At 38.4% G+C, this 16,503-nt stretch overlaps 2 protein-coding genes across 4 annotated transcripts in view; one reads left to right on the top strand and one right to left on the bottom strand.

Annotated features, from left to right (window-relative positions):
• LOC112557086 (protein timeless homolog) overlaps positions 1–16,503 on the bottom strand; it is a 38,707-nt gene that overhangs the window by 9,023 nt on the left and 13,181 nt on the right. For all 3 annotated transcript variants that reach the window (XM_025226715.1, XM_025226717.1, XM_025226716.1), the window contains exons 18-23: positions 16,256–16,336; positions 15,525–15,625; positions 3,900–3,965; positions 1,402–1,465; positions 798–1,005; positions 376–518 (exon numbers count right to left, since the gene is read on the bottom strand). In XM_025226715.1, coding sequence (XP_025082500.1) covers positions 376–518; positions 798–1,005; positions 1,402–1,465; positions 3,900–3,965; positions 15,525–15,625; positions 16,256–16,336 — 663 coding nt within the window. The remainder of the gene's footprint in view (positions 1–375; positions 519–797; positions 1,006–1,401; positions 1,466–3,899; positions 3,966–15,524; positions 15,626–16,255; positions 16,337–16,503) is intronic.
• LOC112557087 lies at positions 6,016–15,484 on the top strand. Its single transcript, XM_025226718.1, has 3 exons — positions 6,016–9,109; positions 10,313–10,575; positions 12,503–15,484. Exons 1-3 carry the CDS (start codon positions 6,770–6,772, stop codon positions 13,026–13,028), a joined length of 3,129 nt encoding a protein of 1,042 aa, XP_025082503.1. The 5' UTR covers positions 6,016–6,769; the 3' UTR covers positions 13,029–15,484.

Raw genomic sequence — 16,503 nt, 5'->3', positions numbered from 1 at the left:
TCTTAATAGATACAAGTTTGGTTAAACGTGCAAACAAGCAATACAGTTACGGTAATTATATTGTTGACATCAAACGTCTCATTAAATTCCATTTTCGCGCTGCTATTCCGGAAGTACGACCGGCCAGAGGCTCGCCGAGACTGACCGCGGATCACTTCGCAAGAGGCCGACAGTGAGTCTCGGCGTACAGACATCAGTCCACCTATCTACGTCCATGCATTCTGTGTGCATGTGTAGATAATAAGCATGCACTCATTTCTGTACCTATACTTAATTCAATATCTCTGAGGTAATAGTTGCATGCATGTGTCTTTATGGTCTTGTAGCTTTTGCTACATCTCCCTTAACAAGTTTTTATGTGTACTGCAGTCTCACCCTGTCTCATAGCTGTATCCTTCTGTGATCTGCAAAGCCTCTTTATTTCCCTTCCAAAACAGCATCTCCATGAAAACTTTTCTGTTTTTCTCTGCAACTTCTGTGAAGCGACGCACCACGTGCACAGCAAATTTGAACATTTCCTGCATGATCCACAAAGTATATGTATGACTGAAAACTAGTGATTACGAATGTCACCACTCTGTTGTTTTCTGACTTCAGATAGTCTATTAGTAATGAGGTAGACAATAACGCAGGTTTATAATATTGTTTATGGTTTTGGTATCTACGAACATTCTCATCTTCATTGTGCTAAAGTAATGATTCAATTATATACTCAGGATTATGCCATGAAATAGCTGCAATAGACAATCCTTAGGTTCATCTATCCCTCAGTGAAGTTCATATCAAAACATGCTCACTTGAAACTTTGGGGACCGGGCTAATGGTCCTGACATCAAACGTTGAAAGACGCGAAAAAGTGAAGCCTGAAAAAGCATGGCGATGTATCCAAGGTCAAACCCAATGCGATGAAGCATCTTAACAACACAGTGGTTGGTGTGGGTTGAGTTTTTCTCAAAGTCAGCCGCCAGAAGAACATAGTGCTTGAGGATCTCAGGCTTGGCATAACTGTGGGTAGTAAATATTTGCAATCCTTTTATGGAGCAACAGGTTGAACACTCAGCATAATCAGCATGCTAGCAAAACTAATGGTATCCTTGACTTTAGCACAAGGAAAAGCACAAGTGTAATCTCTTTTCGAAAGCAGATTGTTTATCACCTTAATTTTAATTAAAAGCAACAGTTTTAAAGCAGAAGTATGTCATTCGTAATCTTGTATGGATGAAAGGAGAGAAATAATGATGGTTTACATAAATTTTGTTATGCTATATTTGTTCTTATGTGGTGACAGAAAAGGTAACAGAGTAAGCCCAACATGAAATATATGAAGGCACTTACGTTCCTTCAGCTTTTATATAAACAACATTTGAAACTTGGGAGTGATCAGCAACCATAGGTACTCACTTATTGAAATAGGCAGTGAAGTTGAACTCTTGCTCCCAACTTGAAGCACCTATTTCTTCTCTTTCTGTTTTTAACAGAAACACATTTAAACATTTTCCTCTTTTTTTCCTGGATTTTGTGGATGGTTACAATAAATGTTCACATTCAAAAGCTTGGAAGATGAAGTGTACAAGAAAACTATCATTTTTGGTGGTAAAATTTCTTTCTTTGGGTACTAACCAGATGACATGACTATATGGGAGATCACCCTCTAGCTACCTCAAATTCAGCTATCCTAAACATGCAATATGGTAGGACAACAAAGCTCAGCCCCCACCTGACATGTCAGTGAGCACTCTACTCCAGTTTTCACCTAGGCTGAGTCTCAGCCCATTACGGGGAGGCTGGAGGGAGCTAGTTGTCATCTTGTCTGATTAAATACTCAAAGAAATTTTATCACCATAAATGGTATTTCTTCTTCGTATTGTACCAGATGACATGACTATATGAGGTTGTCGAACACAACTGAGCTCCTGGGACCAGGATCAGACCTTCCTTAAATGATCCCACAATGTTCCATGTCACACCCTATTAAACTCTTTCTTCAATCAACAAAGTGGTGGTAAAGAGCTTTACCATGCAGAAAGTGCTTTGTGATCATCAACTTTGTGCTGAAGATGTGTTGGATCGTGCTGTGGCCGGCCCGAAATCCAGCCTGTTCTTCAACCAAGATCTCCTCAGCTGCCCCCAAGAGGTGGTGCTGAAGCACCTTGAGCGTCACTTTCCTTGCATGACAGAGCCAGAAGATGCTTTAATAGCTGTCACAGCAGTGACCGTTTCTTTCTTTTTTTGGCATGGGAACCACCTAAGATTGCAGCCATTCACATGACCACTGTTTGGTTAGCCACATTTTGCGACACAGGGGTGTTAGCACCTCAAACTCCTCACCCCTCCTGGTTGATAAGTTTCCCGGAGACACTGTCAATTCCTGCTGCCTTCCCAGCATGCATGCCCCATATTGCTGCATCCACCTCCCCTCGTAGGACCACAATTTGAGATGAGAAGGAGCTGGAGAAGACATCCCAGTCCAGCAGAGAATGAACATGATTAAGGCATCGTATAAGCGGCTCTACTTGCTTAAACCATCTAGTAAGGGCTTACTGAGTCATCCTGGAAGAGGGAACATAGGACTGCCTCTAATTGCGTATGCACAAAGGGAAATTTTCCAGAAAAATTATCATACATTGTCGCAAGCCATAGTTTGGAAGCTTAACTCCTAGAAACTCCGAAATCTTTATACTGGTCGGTATACTTCCCAGCAGAAACATTCATCAAAACTCGTGCTACCGGCAAGACCGTCTTCTGTCTCTGTCGGGAGGAAGCTCTATCCGCCGTCGTATACAGAAAACATTCCTTATAGACTTTCCTTGTGGACAACAGTTAGCCTGCAATTTCTACAAATAATGTCAACTGCCTCCCTTTTTGAAAGATTAACTGAAACACCGCCATCTTCAAAAAACAACAACAAAATAAGGTGCCCCCTCCCCTTCATGGACCATAGAACCTACCGCCGGCCATCCTGGCGGCGGCGGCATAGGAAAAGGAAGGACTGTCACGACTGTTCTAGAGCGCTGCCGTCACATGAACCGGAGAAACGGTAGGGGGAGGTGGTAACGCCCCAGGTTCAAGTTGCTGCTCAGACCCGCCCCGTTCGCCGCCACGCTGCAGCGGCATACTTACCTCCGCATACGGGGAACAAGATGTTTACGGCTGTCTAAAAGTTACCTTTTCTCAGTTTATGTTTCTGTAACAAGCGAGATTAACGAAGTGCAGCGTTCTATCCCATCTCGGTTCGTCCAGAGCCACCTGCATCCACCCGTCCTCGGATTCCGCAGATGACACACGGCAGATAGTTGAAACACATTCTATGCGAATGGGGACTTGGCCACACCACACACCGTACCCGGTAATTCAATAGCGCTTCAAAGGACGAGGTGACCACCACACCACCAAACGCGGTCAGGTTCTGGCGAAAACTGGAGTAAAGTGCTCATTGACATGTCAGGTAGGGGTTGGGTGGGGGCTGTTGCACGGTTTGGACAGCTGGATTGGAGGTAATTAGAGGGTGATCTCCCATAATATTATAGTCATGTTATCTGGTACAGTACAAAGAATAATAAAACATAGTTCATGAGATCCATAGCCTTAAGTTTTAAAGGCTACACCTATAGCTTTAAAGTACAGCTTTTCCACAATGGTTTTTTCCAACACTTTATATGTAAAGTAGCTTTACCCCTTAATAAAGAAAATAATGTTAAAGTTTTCAAGACATTTATACAACTAAGATTAAACCAAAAAACCAGTGATTAACAGATGTCAAAATGTTACCATGGAGATACTGACAAAATTGTGAAAAATGAACAAAAGAATGGATGCACAAAAACAAACACACAAAGAGTGCAAACATAGTCTTGTACTGTATTTGCAAGAACACACTGATGCAGAAAACAGATCATAACCTTCATCCTGCTCTTCTTCAATCTCTGCATTAGTTTCTGATGACTGTGGCAGTTCATTTTGTGCATCTGTAACATCAACATCCACATATACAATAGATTTGAAACATTTACATATAAAATTACCTTAAAAGTTCTCTTCTGTATTTTATTGTAATATTGTATCCATTACAACTCTCTCATGCATGCATGGTGTACAAATATCAGATTACAGATTCTCAGTCTCATCAAACATGAACTTCTCATCTAAAAACAAACAAAAATGACATCAACTTAACTCCTGATGCTGTTTTGTGCCGTAATGCCATCAATTTTCTAGACTACTATCATTCTAATTCTTCCTCAGTGCCACTAATTGATACCATGTGCTCTGCTCTCAGCTGGGTTTCTTCCAAGAGGTTTATTCAAATCACAACTGTAAACCAAGCATTTAAACTAAGCTTTCTCAACCTCGAGTTTGCTGGACAATGTGTTATAAAAACTATTATTAAAAATATAGCACTATTTTTCCTTTATCAGTAAATAAATTTTATAAGCTAACAACAATATTATAAACTAACATTCTCATCTCAAACAAGTTGTTTTGATTGATGTTACTTCCACTGATGATTGAAACAAAGCACTCTGATTCAGTTCCCTCATTGATCGCAACTAATTTTTTAAAATATTTAAGAGTTTAAGAGTTTAAGCTAATCTACTTAACTTTGAAAAGCAACAAAAAACAACTAAAAATGTGTTTATTTCTCCCCTGAATAAATAATAATGATTAGTTTTCATTATTTTAAATTTGCTGAGGGAAGGAAGAAACTAATGTTTTATACAGAACCAGCTTCTAGGGCATTATCATGAAAAAGCAGCCAGTCCGGAAAACGTGCTACACACATGCAGAGAACAGCATTCCCAAGATGAGATCTGAGCCCAGGACAGTCAGCCACAATTTTATAAGTGACCAAGCTCTTCCAAAAATGCAAATGTTAAAATGGAAAAAAAAACCCAAGCAAACACTAAAACACAGAAGAAAAATTATTAACTCAAGTATATCAAATTGTAATGACTCAGTGTGAGTATCTGACACCACGACTAAAATGTTAGAGCTCTCTGACAATGTAAATATAATACCAGTAAACAAATGAATCACCAAAGTCTTCTAAACTGCCAAACAATTGACTCTGAGAACGCTAGAAGATTTCAAAGTCTCGTTTTCATAATAACTATAAGCGGCCAACTTCCCGAGATCTACTGTCCCCAGCCTAACTCGGAAGTGCCAGTCCTTGACAATGCTCTGTGGCTATGTGAAAATCAGTGAGAATAAAAATATCTGCCACTTAGTGCCAGGGCTTCAGGTCAACACAACCCATGCAGGAAGGGGTGGTGGTGCATAAACACTGGAGGAAGCCCAGAAAACTTTGGGAACAATGATTCTGTATTACCGCATGACCAAAGCATTGCTGTGCCAACTGCTTCTTGAAATAGAGTGTAGCATTGTTTTGTCTTCACTGACATGGGATTAACAAAACCCTAACAAGTGGCTTTACTTAGATCTCAAGCACTGAGGTCTACAGCATATTTATTTGTATATTAACATTTTAGTTTTTCCTTGCTTTTTCCCTTGGGGAAGAGAGGGAGGTCGAGTTTTTTCCCTAATCTTCTCAATGTGCTGTTAACTTACAGGTGCTAACCATACTTTGTGGAACATTTTATTGTTTCAATCTGACCATATACACATGGTCGTAGAGTGTAATTTAGTAGCTATTACACTACCAAAAAGAAGTTCAAATGCTATGCAGGAGAGTGAGCACAGATCAGGTGGGGTCAGCGGTTAAAGAAGCCTGGAATCTGATAGCAGCTCTCTGGCCCCAATCACTTCCTCCCAACTTAAGTGAGAAGCAAGTTTGGGCTTCCTGTCTCTTCTTGTTTTCTCAGTCTCTGTGTCTGCCAGCATCATAGACCATCCCCCATCCCTCCTCTTTCTTCTTACCGTATTTGTCCACATCAATGGACATGAGATGAAAGTGCTTAGTCACACATGCACATATGCTTGTAAGCAAGTATGCTTGTGAGAGAGAGGGGTTAAAATCACACAAATGGAGCAGGTGGTGAGCAGAAGAAAGTGGAGGGAGGGGTAGTCCAAATGAAACTTTCTTTCCACAATAACCAAGAATGCATTCATACTTTATACATGAGTAAATCTGATTTTTCTTAAAAGAAAACAAACAAAACCAAACATATGCATGCAAAGACAAAAGGCATGACAAATGTAAATAAGTCTATTTGTAATGCATGTTGCAAAGACATGAGTAAGGGATAGAAAGAAAAAGCATAAACATTTATTTTATATCATATGGTAGTTTCATGATTGGGGGCTTATTTCTACCAAGGAATCAGAATCATGCCACTCAAAATATGGCAGTGTGGATAACAAATGCGCACCATGAAAAGCTCTAGATCTTGTTTGTCAATGTCCTAAACAAATGCAGTCTGTGACACTGAAAATAAGGAGTAGCTAGAAAAAAAAACTGTGAAAAAAAACAGCAAATAAAAAGACTCCACATGGGAAGCAAATACTGTAGACAATTCTGTCTTCATGTAAGGAATGTGAAAGAAATGTGGTTCTTCAGGGACAAGAGACAAGGAAAGAGGTGTCATACATCTGTGCAGTAATGAACTTTTCTCTAGAAGTAAGTGTGTATTTTATCCTCTCCAGATCTCACGCTTTTATAAACACAGTTCAAGCCATAAAAGCTACAAGAAGCCAATTTACTTGTTAGTATTAGTGACAGTCACTTAATCATCAAAACAGGCGGTGGTAAAATTTACCATCACAAACTTCAAGCTAAACCAACTGTCACCAATAGACCTGGTTGAGTATCATCATGGCCAGATGCCACTTGCAGGTATTCTCAGTTTTCATGGTGCTTCTGAAGGCTGCAACACTTTCACAAGGCTGTCCTGCTGCCTGCACCTGTGATGGCAACAAAGTGAACTGCTATGGAAGAGAGCTGACAGAAATTCCTCAGGACATACCTTCAAATGTTGTATACCTTGACCTTCAACACAACCACATTGAAAGCCTAGATGCCAGCAGATTCCAAAACCTGTCGAACCTTCAGGAGATCATTCTCCGCTACAACAGGCTTACAGCTCTCCCTGATCATGCCTTCAGCAATCTGCCTAGCCTTAAGCACCTTCAACTGGGGTCCAATTTACTAACGTCTTTGAAAAAAGATGCCTTTGTGAACCTTCCCAATCTGAACATCTTGGATGTAACTGAGAATCAACTGATATCAATTGATGGTGCATTTGACAACATCCCCAGCCTGACACGACTTGTTCTGAGCAAGAACGCTTTGACAAATCTGACAGACTCTGCCTTCGCCCCACTCTCTAAACTTATCTATTTAATGCTATCTGAAAATAAGATATCTTACATTAGCCCAACTGCTTTTGATGGTTTAAAAGAGCTCTCCTACCTGACCCTGCGTGACAACCCACTGAGAAATATTGACAACATTCTCAAGCAAAATGTTCATCTATCATATCTGGACTTGACAAACTGCAGCCTACAGGCAGTTCCTGATGGGTTACCTTGGGCAACCAGGTATTTGCAGCTAGGCCAAAACAATATTACAAGGATAGCCAAGAATTCATTCCAGAAGACTCGTTATTTGGGAATTATAATTCTTGATGAGAATTATATTTCTGACATTGAACCTGGATCCCTTCTACCCATAGCTCATCTGCAACAGCTCTGGCTGAATGGAAACAATTTGACCATATTTCCATCCCCTCTTCCACCAAGTGTACAAATTGTGTGTATAGATAAGAATGCTATTACAACTATCAGCAACCATGACTTTGCTAGCCTGTCCAAACTTCAACTGCTGTCTTTGAAAGGCAACAAAATCAGCAGTTTGAGTCCATACACCTTTTCAAGTCTGGGCTCTCTGCAGAAGTTGTACCTTAGCAGCAATCTCCTTGCCGAGCTGAAGGATGGAACCTTCTCTGGTCTGAGAAACCTGACTATTCTAGATGTTGGAAGAAATCCTATCATGCACATTGCCACTAGATTTGCAGCTGGCCTCCAGAGCTTAGAGGAGCTGGATTTGTCCTTTGTGGAAGACACAGAACCCATTCTTCAAGGAAACTTCTTCCGAGACATTCCATTCATGAAAAAGCTTGACCTACGGTTTAGCCCCTCCTTGGCTAAAAACATAATGGGATCTAAGGAGACTGTCCAGTCTCTCTACAATCTCCAAACCCTGAATCTTATGGACAACCAGCTAGAGACTTTGGAACTGGACCTACCACGCTACTTCCCACATCTCCAGGTCATCCAACTCTCACAGAATCCTTGGCGATGTGATCTGAAGCTGAAGTGGCTTCAAGACTGGATTCAGCGCCAAAGAAGTCTGTTTGCTGATGCAGAGAATATTGTGTGCTTCTCACCAGAACATCTTCAAGGCCTTGCAATAGCTGACCTCCCAGCAGCTGCTTTTGATTATACAACAACTACCCCAATGGTTACCAGCATGAAAATAACAGAATACCTTGGTTCAGGAGACTCTGAAACTGACAGCAGTGGAGATGTTCATGGCAAGTCTTACAGTCTGCATCAATCAACTACACCTCAGATGAAGCCATCTCAGATGGATTTTACAGAAACTGAACCCATAATAACATGGATGAGTTCTACACAAACTCCTGACACCCAAGTCACAGAACATTTTTCAGCAACACAAAAAAGTTCCACAACAGCAACAACAGAAATTTCTCTACCAGCAAATGAGACTCTAACTACAAAAGGTTTGCCCTCATCTTCCCGCACTTCTGACAAAGTGAGCACAATAGTATCTACAGCCATCAGAGATCAAAATGCAACAGTGACCATGTTTAAAGTGACCAGTGTCGAAACACCTAGTAAGAAATCATCTACATTTTCTGCTACCTTCTCTAAGAGTCAAAGTATACCAGTACTCACAACAGCAGAACAAAGCAAGTTGTCAGTGAAGCCAGTAACTGGAGCAGAAACAACCATTAACAACCCATTAACCTCACCAACATCAGTAGTAATGACTTTCCTCCACAGCAAGGTGACAACTACCCCTGCATCAAGGGAACTGCCATGGATATCTAGTCAGAATCCCCACACTAACTTTACAAATGAGTCCAACACAGCAGGAATGTCATCAACTGAGACATCACCCCACACAGTTGTAAGTCTATCATTATTATGCATGTTTGGTGTTTAAGACTGGGTCAGTAACCTGGCATAATTTTTATTTAACTAATTTCACATGTTCAATCTCAAAAAGAAAACCACAGATAATCATTGGAAGTATAAAAGAAATTAGAAACCATATTTTTCATTTACTTGTTTCACAATGGCTGCATTCTGATGATGGACAAAACAACAAATACACTGTATGAAAATGGTTAATAGTTTCAGTGGTCTTTGATGATGGGCAAAATGACAAGCTAAATGAAAATGGTTTCTAGTTTAAGTTGTCTTTTACCTTCTCCTGCCCATCCACACTTGAAGCTCATAAACTTGTAATTCAATTACAAGTGTAATTGTGTATGTATAAACTCATAATTCAGTTACAAGTATAACTACATATGCATATTCACATATGCATGTGTGCACTGTTCTCTCGAATTTCAAATTCATTTTGGAAAAACTGTAATAGAAGCATGCATATACTTTTAGAACCAGCTACTGAAATAAGCAATGAATAAAACTTTAAAATGTCAAATACTGATATTTGTTTTCCTGAACCAAAAGCTACAAAAATAACAATATAGACTAGTATTAGTACATAAAACTTAAAGAGAGAAAAAAAAATTAGTATGAAAATTAGGGGAGGGAGTGATCATTTTCATAGTAAGCAAATGAGGATATATAGCTGATAACAATTTAGTTTGGTGTGCATTCTCCTTCTCAGTAAGTAAAAAATAAATACTGGTAACATGGTACAGAATCTAACACAGTGGGAACAGTTCATAATCCACCTAATAACCTCAAGGATGGAGATGCAACTACAGTTAAAAAAAATCCAAAAAGCAAAGGAAAAATGTGAAAAAAAGAGTTTAATCTTGTTTAGTACTAGATCACAGCATGAAAAATAAACACAGATGGTAACTGCAAAATGTGAACCAAAGGAGAATATGATAGGTAAGAGTAGGTCCTTTGATAAAAAATGTTAGGCAGTTCTTTGCAGAATACGCAGTCAAGCCACTCAAATACTTGATTTGATGGATAGATCTACTGTTTCATTTACTTGCTCTCTTTAGTATAAACTTGCCCTGTGCACCATAACAAGATCAAAGAGTGATCTGGTGAATGGTATTCTGATGCATTTATCTTCTTCTTGGATGGTCATTATACTAATTTTGCATTCTTTAAAAAAAATTTGCAGGGAGCATCCAGCACAAGAAAAAATACTTTGGCATCCACTATCAGAACCACTACCAAAGTCTCTGCAAAAGCTACAACTAGCACAACATTCAGTGACAGAACCGATCAGGATGCTGCCACAGGAGAAAGCAGTCACCAAAAATCAACCATTCAGCCTGAGGCACTGCCATCAACTGTACAGTCTAGCTCCACTGCATCATCAGCTGCACACTTCAACCAGACGTCATCTAACATGTCTCAGACCAGTCAGCGTCAGTCCCAACGGTGAGTTTGTCATCCCTATAGCTTCACATAAGCAACCTTCAACAGCCTATTACAAATAAAACTGACAAGGCTCAACACTCTTTTATCAATTAGTAATTAGATTTCTAAAGCAGCTCTGGTCAACACTTTCCCCTCTCCACTCACCAACCCAGTTTCTTCAGGAAAGGTATAGGTGGCATTCAGATAGGTAAAAACCAACACAGCATCCAAATAAGAATCATAACTGAATTAGAACGATTCTGGCACTGTATTTTGGTATTTCCTGTGAAATTTGAACCATACAACAGAGAAACACAATAACAGGTGATACTGTGGCAAACAATTATGAACATAGTGCACAAAGATAAAGAATGAAGGAATGAGGGTAAGAATTTACTGACTCAAAGGTAAGCATTTAACAAAGCAATAGTTCAAAAAGGGGAAATGAATTCTAAACAGTGGGACAACAGAATGAAAATGAGTATCTTGTGTGATGCAAACAAGCATATAGAAGAGACTGGCTAGGGTGGTAAGGAAACAGTTGCTCAGGCAAGTACAGTGGGAGGAGGACACAAAGACATCTGTGGAAAGTACAGTGGGATGATGACAAAGACATCAGTGGCACGATGTAGCAATCTTGTCTGTACTGACCTTGTGAGCCCAAGAGGTTATGGAGGATGAAGTCAATTATGTGTGACCTTTAAAGGCAACATGGAAACTTTTCCAGTGGGCCTGTGTTTTTATTGACACTTTTTCCTACATAGGTTATTTGTCCTGCAAAGTTATTTGGAATCCAAATTCAGAATTCTAATACTTTAAAACATTCCAGTGAGCATAAACCTCAAAGACCAAGACGGCCCCACCTAGGTTACCTGTTATTAAGATGCAAGACAGATCTCATTCAGATATACAGTGATAGAACAGATCAGGATAGGACAGGAATGCTGAGTGTAGTGCAAATAAATATTTCAATGGAAAAGTTGAAAATGCCATAACAGCAGTGATTGAACTTATGGAAGATTACGAAAGACAGATAAGCCTCAACCAGTCAATCAAAGAAAAGAGCTAGAACATTAAGAAGGAATAAAAGGCTTACAGACAAGGCTGTCATGTTCAAGAACCACAATTAATGCAAAAATGCAGACACAGATGTCTGTCTTTATCTGACGCTAGAGATGTACTGGGGGAAACCATCCTGTGGATTGGATGATGTTATTTCAATAAGTAAGTAACAAGTTCACTTGAAAGCTGGCCTAGGACCAAAGGATGATTCTCCTGGTATCGCCATCGTCACCAATCAATTAACTTATTATAAATTCAAAGATATGTCAAAAGCTTGTAGAGGACAAATATGTTTCCATCAAGATAGCTAAATGTCAAAAGTTTGTAGAGGACAAATGTTTCCATCAAGATGGCTAATAAAGAAAAAATGCAACTAAAGACAGAGACATAATGATATTGCTTGATACAGGAAGATCCAGACTGCACTGATGTGAGATACTTGAGACAATGACAGTCCTGATGGTCTGAGATATTTACCCCAGAAAAACTAAAAGTAGTAGAGGATGGTACACATTTCAGTTTCTTTTCATAGACTATTGGAATGACATCAATTAATATCTGAATAGTCCTGATGACTTACAATTCACTTCTTCGCCATAATAGATGTAGTAGTCATACTCTATAAACAAAAAAGGTTAATTATTTGTCTATTTTTTCTAATCATCCTGCTGTATGGAAGAACTAACAATGGTCATAAACATGCACTTTGAATTTTTCATCATTGAGAAGTTAGGGTACATGATATTCTTTTAAACAAAGAGTGTTGTTGAATAAGATGCCCAACTAAAAACATATACATAACAAACCTTAGAATCTGACACACCATGTTTGATAGTCAAATGCACATTTTCCTACTTTGAACATTGTCATTTATGTAATATTTCAGATCTGAGGGTTTAGCTACAATTTCCCTCCCAGCCAGTGGAGTTCCTGAGGTTATAACAGAATCCAGCTCAACATCAACAGCTACCATGTCCAACATCATCCCCAGCCTTACTTCAACCATCCAGATGGATACTAACTCACCCCTTAGCAACATCCCAAGCATCCGGCCGAACAACAATCGCATGCCATCTCTTTCAGAGGCTTCTTCTAACACCAGAATGATCATCACTGCCACGTCTATCACAATTCTTTGTCTGATCATTACACTTCTGCTTGCTGCTTTTCTCAGGCGGCACAGAGGAAAAATCAAGCGCCTGTACCATCATGCAATGAGTTACACCATTGAAACAAGCGACACAGCCTTTGTGCTTAGTGATCAGGATGAGCCAGATATGCTGAGTGAAAGAAGTTTCATGGGACAAAGGTCACAGTCAGATGTAGGGTCAACTGGATCAAGACCAAGTGTGGATACAATCCAAGAAAGTGACACAGCTATCAACGGTTTTGGTTGGAGCAAGTTAGAGTGATGGTGTATGAAGTAACATGAATTAGGAAAAAACATCTTATTTCAGCAAAAACAAAATTTGTTCCTCTCCAGCTGAAAGCTCCACTAAGAAACAAAAGGAGCTGATGAATGATAAAATTTGCAAACCATAACAACTGTTTTATTAGAAGCATATCATTTGTAACAATCTCTTTTTAAACAAAACGCTACAAAAACTTTTTGATGATTTCTATGATCTTTCCTTCTATCCACCCAGCAGTTTTACAATAATAAAAAGTGACATTTAACTTTACTTAACACCCTTACATTCATCATGTCTATCAAGGACACACAATCAGTCTTAAAGGACAACATGAGTCAACATTTTTTCTACTTGATCGGTTAAGTTCATTTTAAAATAATAATTCCCAAAATAAGAGCATATAATTATGTTAAATTTTCAAGATATAAGCCTTCAAACATCATCCTTCTCACCTGCTACTAAGAAAGCAGAAGAGTTATGTTGCATGCTAGTAGTATTTGTAACAGTGTGGTTTAGTTTCAGGAAAATCTATGCATGTCTTGAGTCAAAAGAAGTAACATCATTCAGGTTGTTGTGTTCAAGAAGCAATTTTTTTGCCCAGAGAATGAAACATCTGGGGTTTTTTTTAATACAGCCCTACAGATTTGAACTTTATTTAGAAGCATCAATTGAAGTATAAAAAAATTAGGTCTAAAACCAATTCACTTGACAAACTGGTAAATAAATCTTCTCCACATCAAAATTTAATGGGCAACAGTCACGGTCACTGCAGTCTACATTGTAGTAGTGATTCTCTGTTACTAAGTGGGCACATTCAAGTTAATTTTTCCATGTATATTATTGATAATAAAATATAAACACATTTCAAGATTAACTCCTGTGATTTTTTTATTTGATAAATGGTTGGTTTCCAGGAGAGCATTTTTATTTTATAGTTACAAGTGACTGCTGATAATGACTTTTTTACCATTAAATACTATAACATTATAAAAATTTCATATGTATTTATTGATCTAAAAAGTTATTTCTTCCTCATTTACCTGCATGCAAAATTTACTATTTACTTGCTTCCACCAGTTCTCATTTAAGGTCCTCATACATTTGTCACCCTCTATTCTTTTTTAGCTGTTGCAAAATTTACTATTTACATGTTTGAACCTTAAGGTCCTCATTTACAGATTTGTATTTAAAGATCTCTGAACCAAGTTAATCCACTGGCATTTTTTGCCATTATCTTCAGGATTTTCTAAATGAGTACAAACTCCATGTGAGTGACAAAAAGAAGATTCAGCAACAGCACATTGTGTCCTGGTCTGTATTCTTTTACCATGGATTTCATCTTCTCTTCAAATTCAGCTAATACAGATGACACTATTTTTAGAAATCTACCCTTTCATCACTTCCTGTTTATCAAAAACAAAATCCAGGTGTGATTAAGAGAAAAACATTAATATAATATTATATTCTTGTGCCTTTTCATCACAAAATACCACTGGAGTATGTTTTTGTGATACTTTATGCTCTATTTCCAGTGATTTTCACTAAGCACTTGTGTTGTCCTTTAAAGGCCAAAAGGAGGTAGGAATAAAAGGTTTTATCCAAGGAAGTGGGTTAAGAAACACAGAATGACAAGTACCCTAGCAGTCATGCTTAACTGCTTCCATAAGGCCCGACAAGTACCCTAACTTCCCTTCCCAAGTTCAAATTCTTTGCTGCCATGGGTTAGAAAGTTTGGCCTTCAGGCCTAAGTGCTTTTATGCAAATGTTTGTATCACATGTAAAAAAACTTATGCCATTTAGTTGAATCAATGAATGGCCACTTTAAAAATGATTATGTGCTCTCATCACTAAAACTTTATTTCCTTTTCTCATTGGCAAAAGGAGCTCAATGGTTGGGATGCATCAGGCACAGCATGTAGAAGTCAGTGTGTGGAGCTGTGAACAGCCTAAACAATATATTAACGCCTGAAAATTCACATAGGCACACAGTCATGACTACTAACTTCCAAAAAAGCAGAAGCCTGTGCTACTTGCCAAACAACACACACACACAAAATAATTATTATGGGAGGGATACTCTTATATATCATTAGCTGCACATGTTGTAAAAGGTCTAAGCATAATAACACAGAAGATCGTGTCTTAAGGTCATTTTTTTCTAAATGTGCAATTTGAAAAAGTGTGAGCAAGCATGGGTATATCAGAAAAGCAGTGATGTGTGCATGCAAGAGATACAAATGAGTGATAGGAGGTTTGAGAGAATAGCTAAACATGAAGGCCTATGTTGTAAAGGTGTTTCAACAAGTATTCTGGGTATGTGGTTGTGACAAATACTGTAGTTGTGGGTATAACAGGCACTCTGCGATGATGTGGTATGACATGTGTTATCAGGGCCTGAAAATAGGCACTCTAGTGTACCGTAAGGAAGGGGTGCCATGAAAAGATGCACTCTAATATACCGCATAGAAGAGGTGCCATGAAAACATGCTAACATACTATAAGGAAGAGGTGCCATGAAGATCTCTCTAAGAGCCATGAACTCCTCTTCTGCAGTGATATCTTCTGATCCAAACTCATTCCTGTCAGGCCACACTTCTCTGAAAAGTAGGACATATAATATGATTTGGAGGATGCATCCTTTCTTTGGCATATTTGCATAGCCATTTTGCTGTTAACTTAAAAATAACAGCCATGTTACACTTTGGTCATGTGTCTCTAAAATTATTTATTTTCTGTTACCTGTTAGTGTAATTTTTTCTACTTTTTTGTTCAATGTTGCTTTAAATTCAACATATTCTGACAAATATCGTCTGAACAGAACTGCTATTTTAACAAAATTTAAAAAAATCACTAAATAGCATATGTTTTTCATCATTATCTAATGATCAAATTTTTCCAAAACTGAAATGCCCATTTTATTAAATTCTCAACATTAACAATAATGAAAACAATGAAAATACAGCAATTTGAAGCTTTATTTTTTAATTAACTCTACACGTTCATTATTTCAACTACTTGAAGTATATCGGATGGATCACTGCAGATAGATTGGGCATGATAGAGAAAATGTTAATAACAATAATACCTCTGCAAAGCTTCCTGTTCAAGATTTATTTAAGAGATCAAGATATTTGAAATAGTTATTATCATAAGATTTAAGAACAAAAATGTTTGACAAAAGTAATGTATCAGCAGTACAGGGAGTGGTCAATCTAAGCAAAGATAACCTTGCAGCTCTGAAGACAGCAACTGCCTCGCATGCCTGCTTGTGTCTGAGGGCTGAGTGAATACGCATCATAGCATGCACCCTGCCAGACATAGTGAAATAAACAAAACTGGATTATATATAAAAGGACTAACATCATACACTTGGTAAGCGTAAAAATAATTGGTTGAGACCGGTCATCATTATAGTTATTAGACAGATAACTATAGTATAGATAGAATGGACATGAAGATGGTGATAATAGTAACA

The sequence above is a fragment of the Pomacea canaliculata genome, linkage group LG2 (genome assembly GCF_003073045.1).
Source record: "Pomacea canaliculata isolate SZHN2017 linkage group LG2, ASM307304v1, whole genome shotgun sequence".
Lineage (NCBI taxonomy): Eukaryota > Metazoa > Mollusca > Gastropoda > Architaenioglossa > Ampullariidae > Pomacea > Pomacea canaliculata.
This window is presented reverse-complemented; position numbering and strand designations above follow the sequence as displayed.

Coding starts and splice junctions, on each gene's coding strand:
- LOC112557087 (XM_025226718.1), top strand. CDS start 6,770: ATGGCCAGATGCCACTTGCAGGTATTCTCAGTTTTCATGGTGCTTCTG. Junction 9,110..10,312: donor AGACATCACCCCACACAGTT/GTAAGTCTATCA, acceptor AAAAATTTGCAG/GGAGCATCCAGCACAAGAAA. Junction 10,576..12,502: donor AGTCAGCGTCAGTCCCAACG/GTGAGTTTGTCA, acceptor GTAATATTTCAG/ATCTGAGGGTTTAGCTACAA.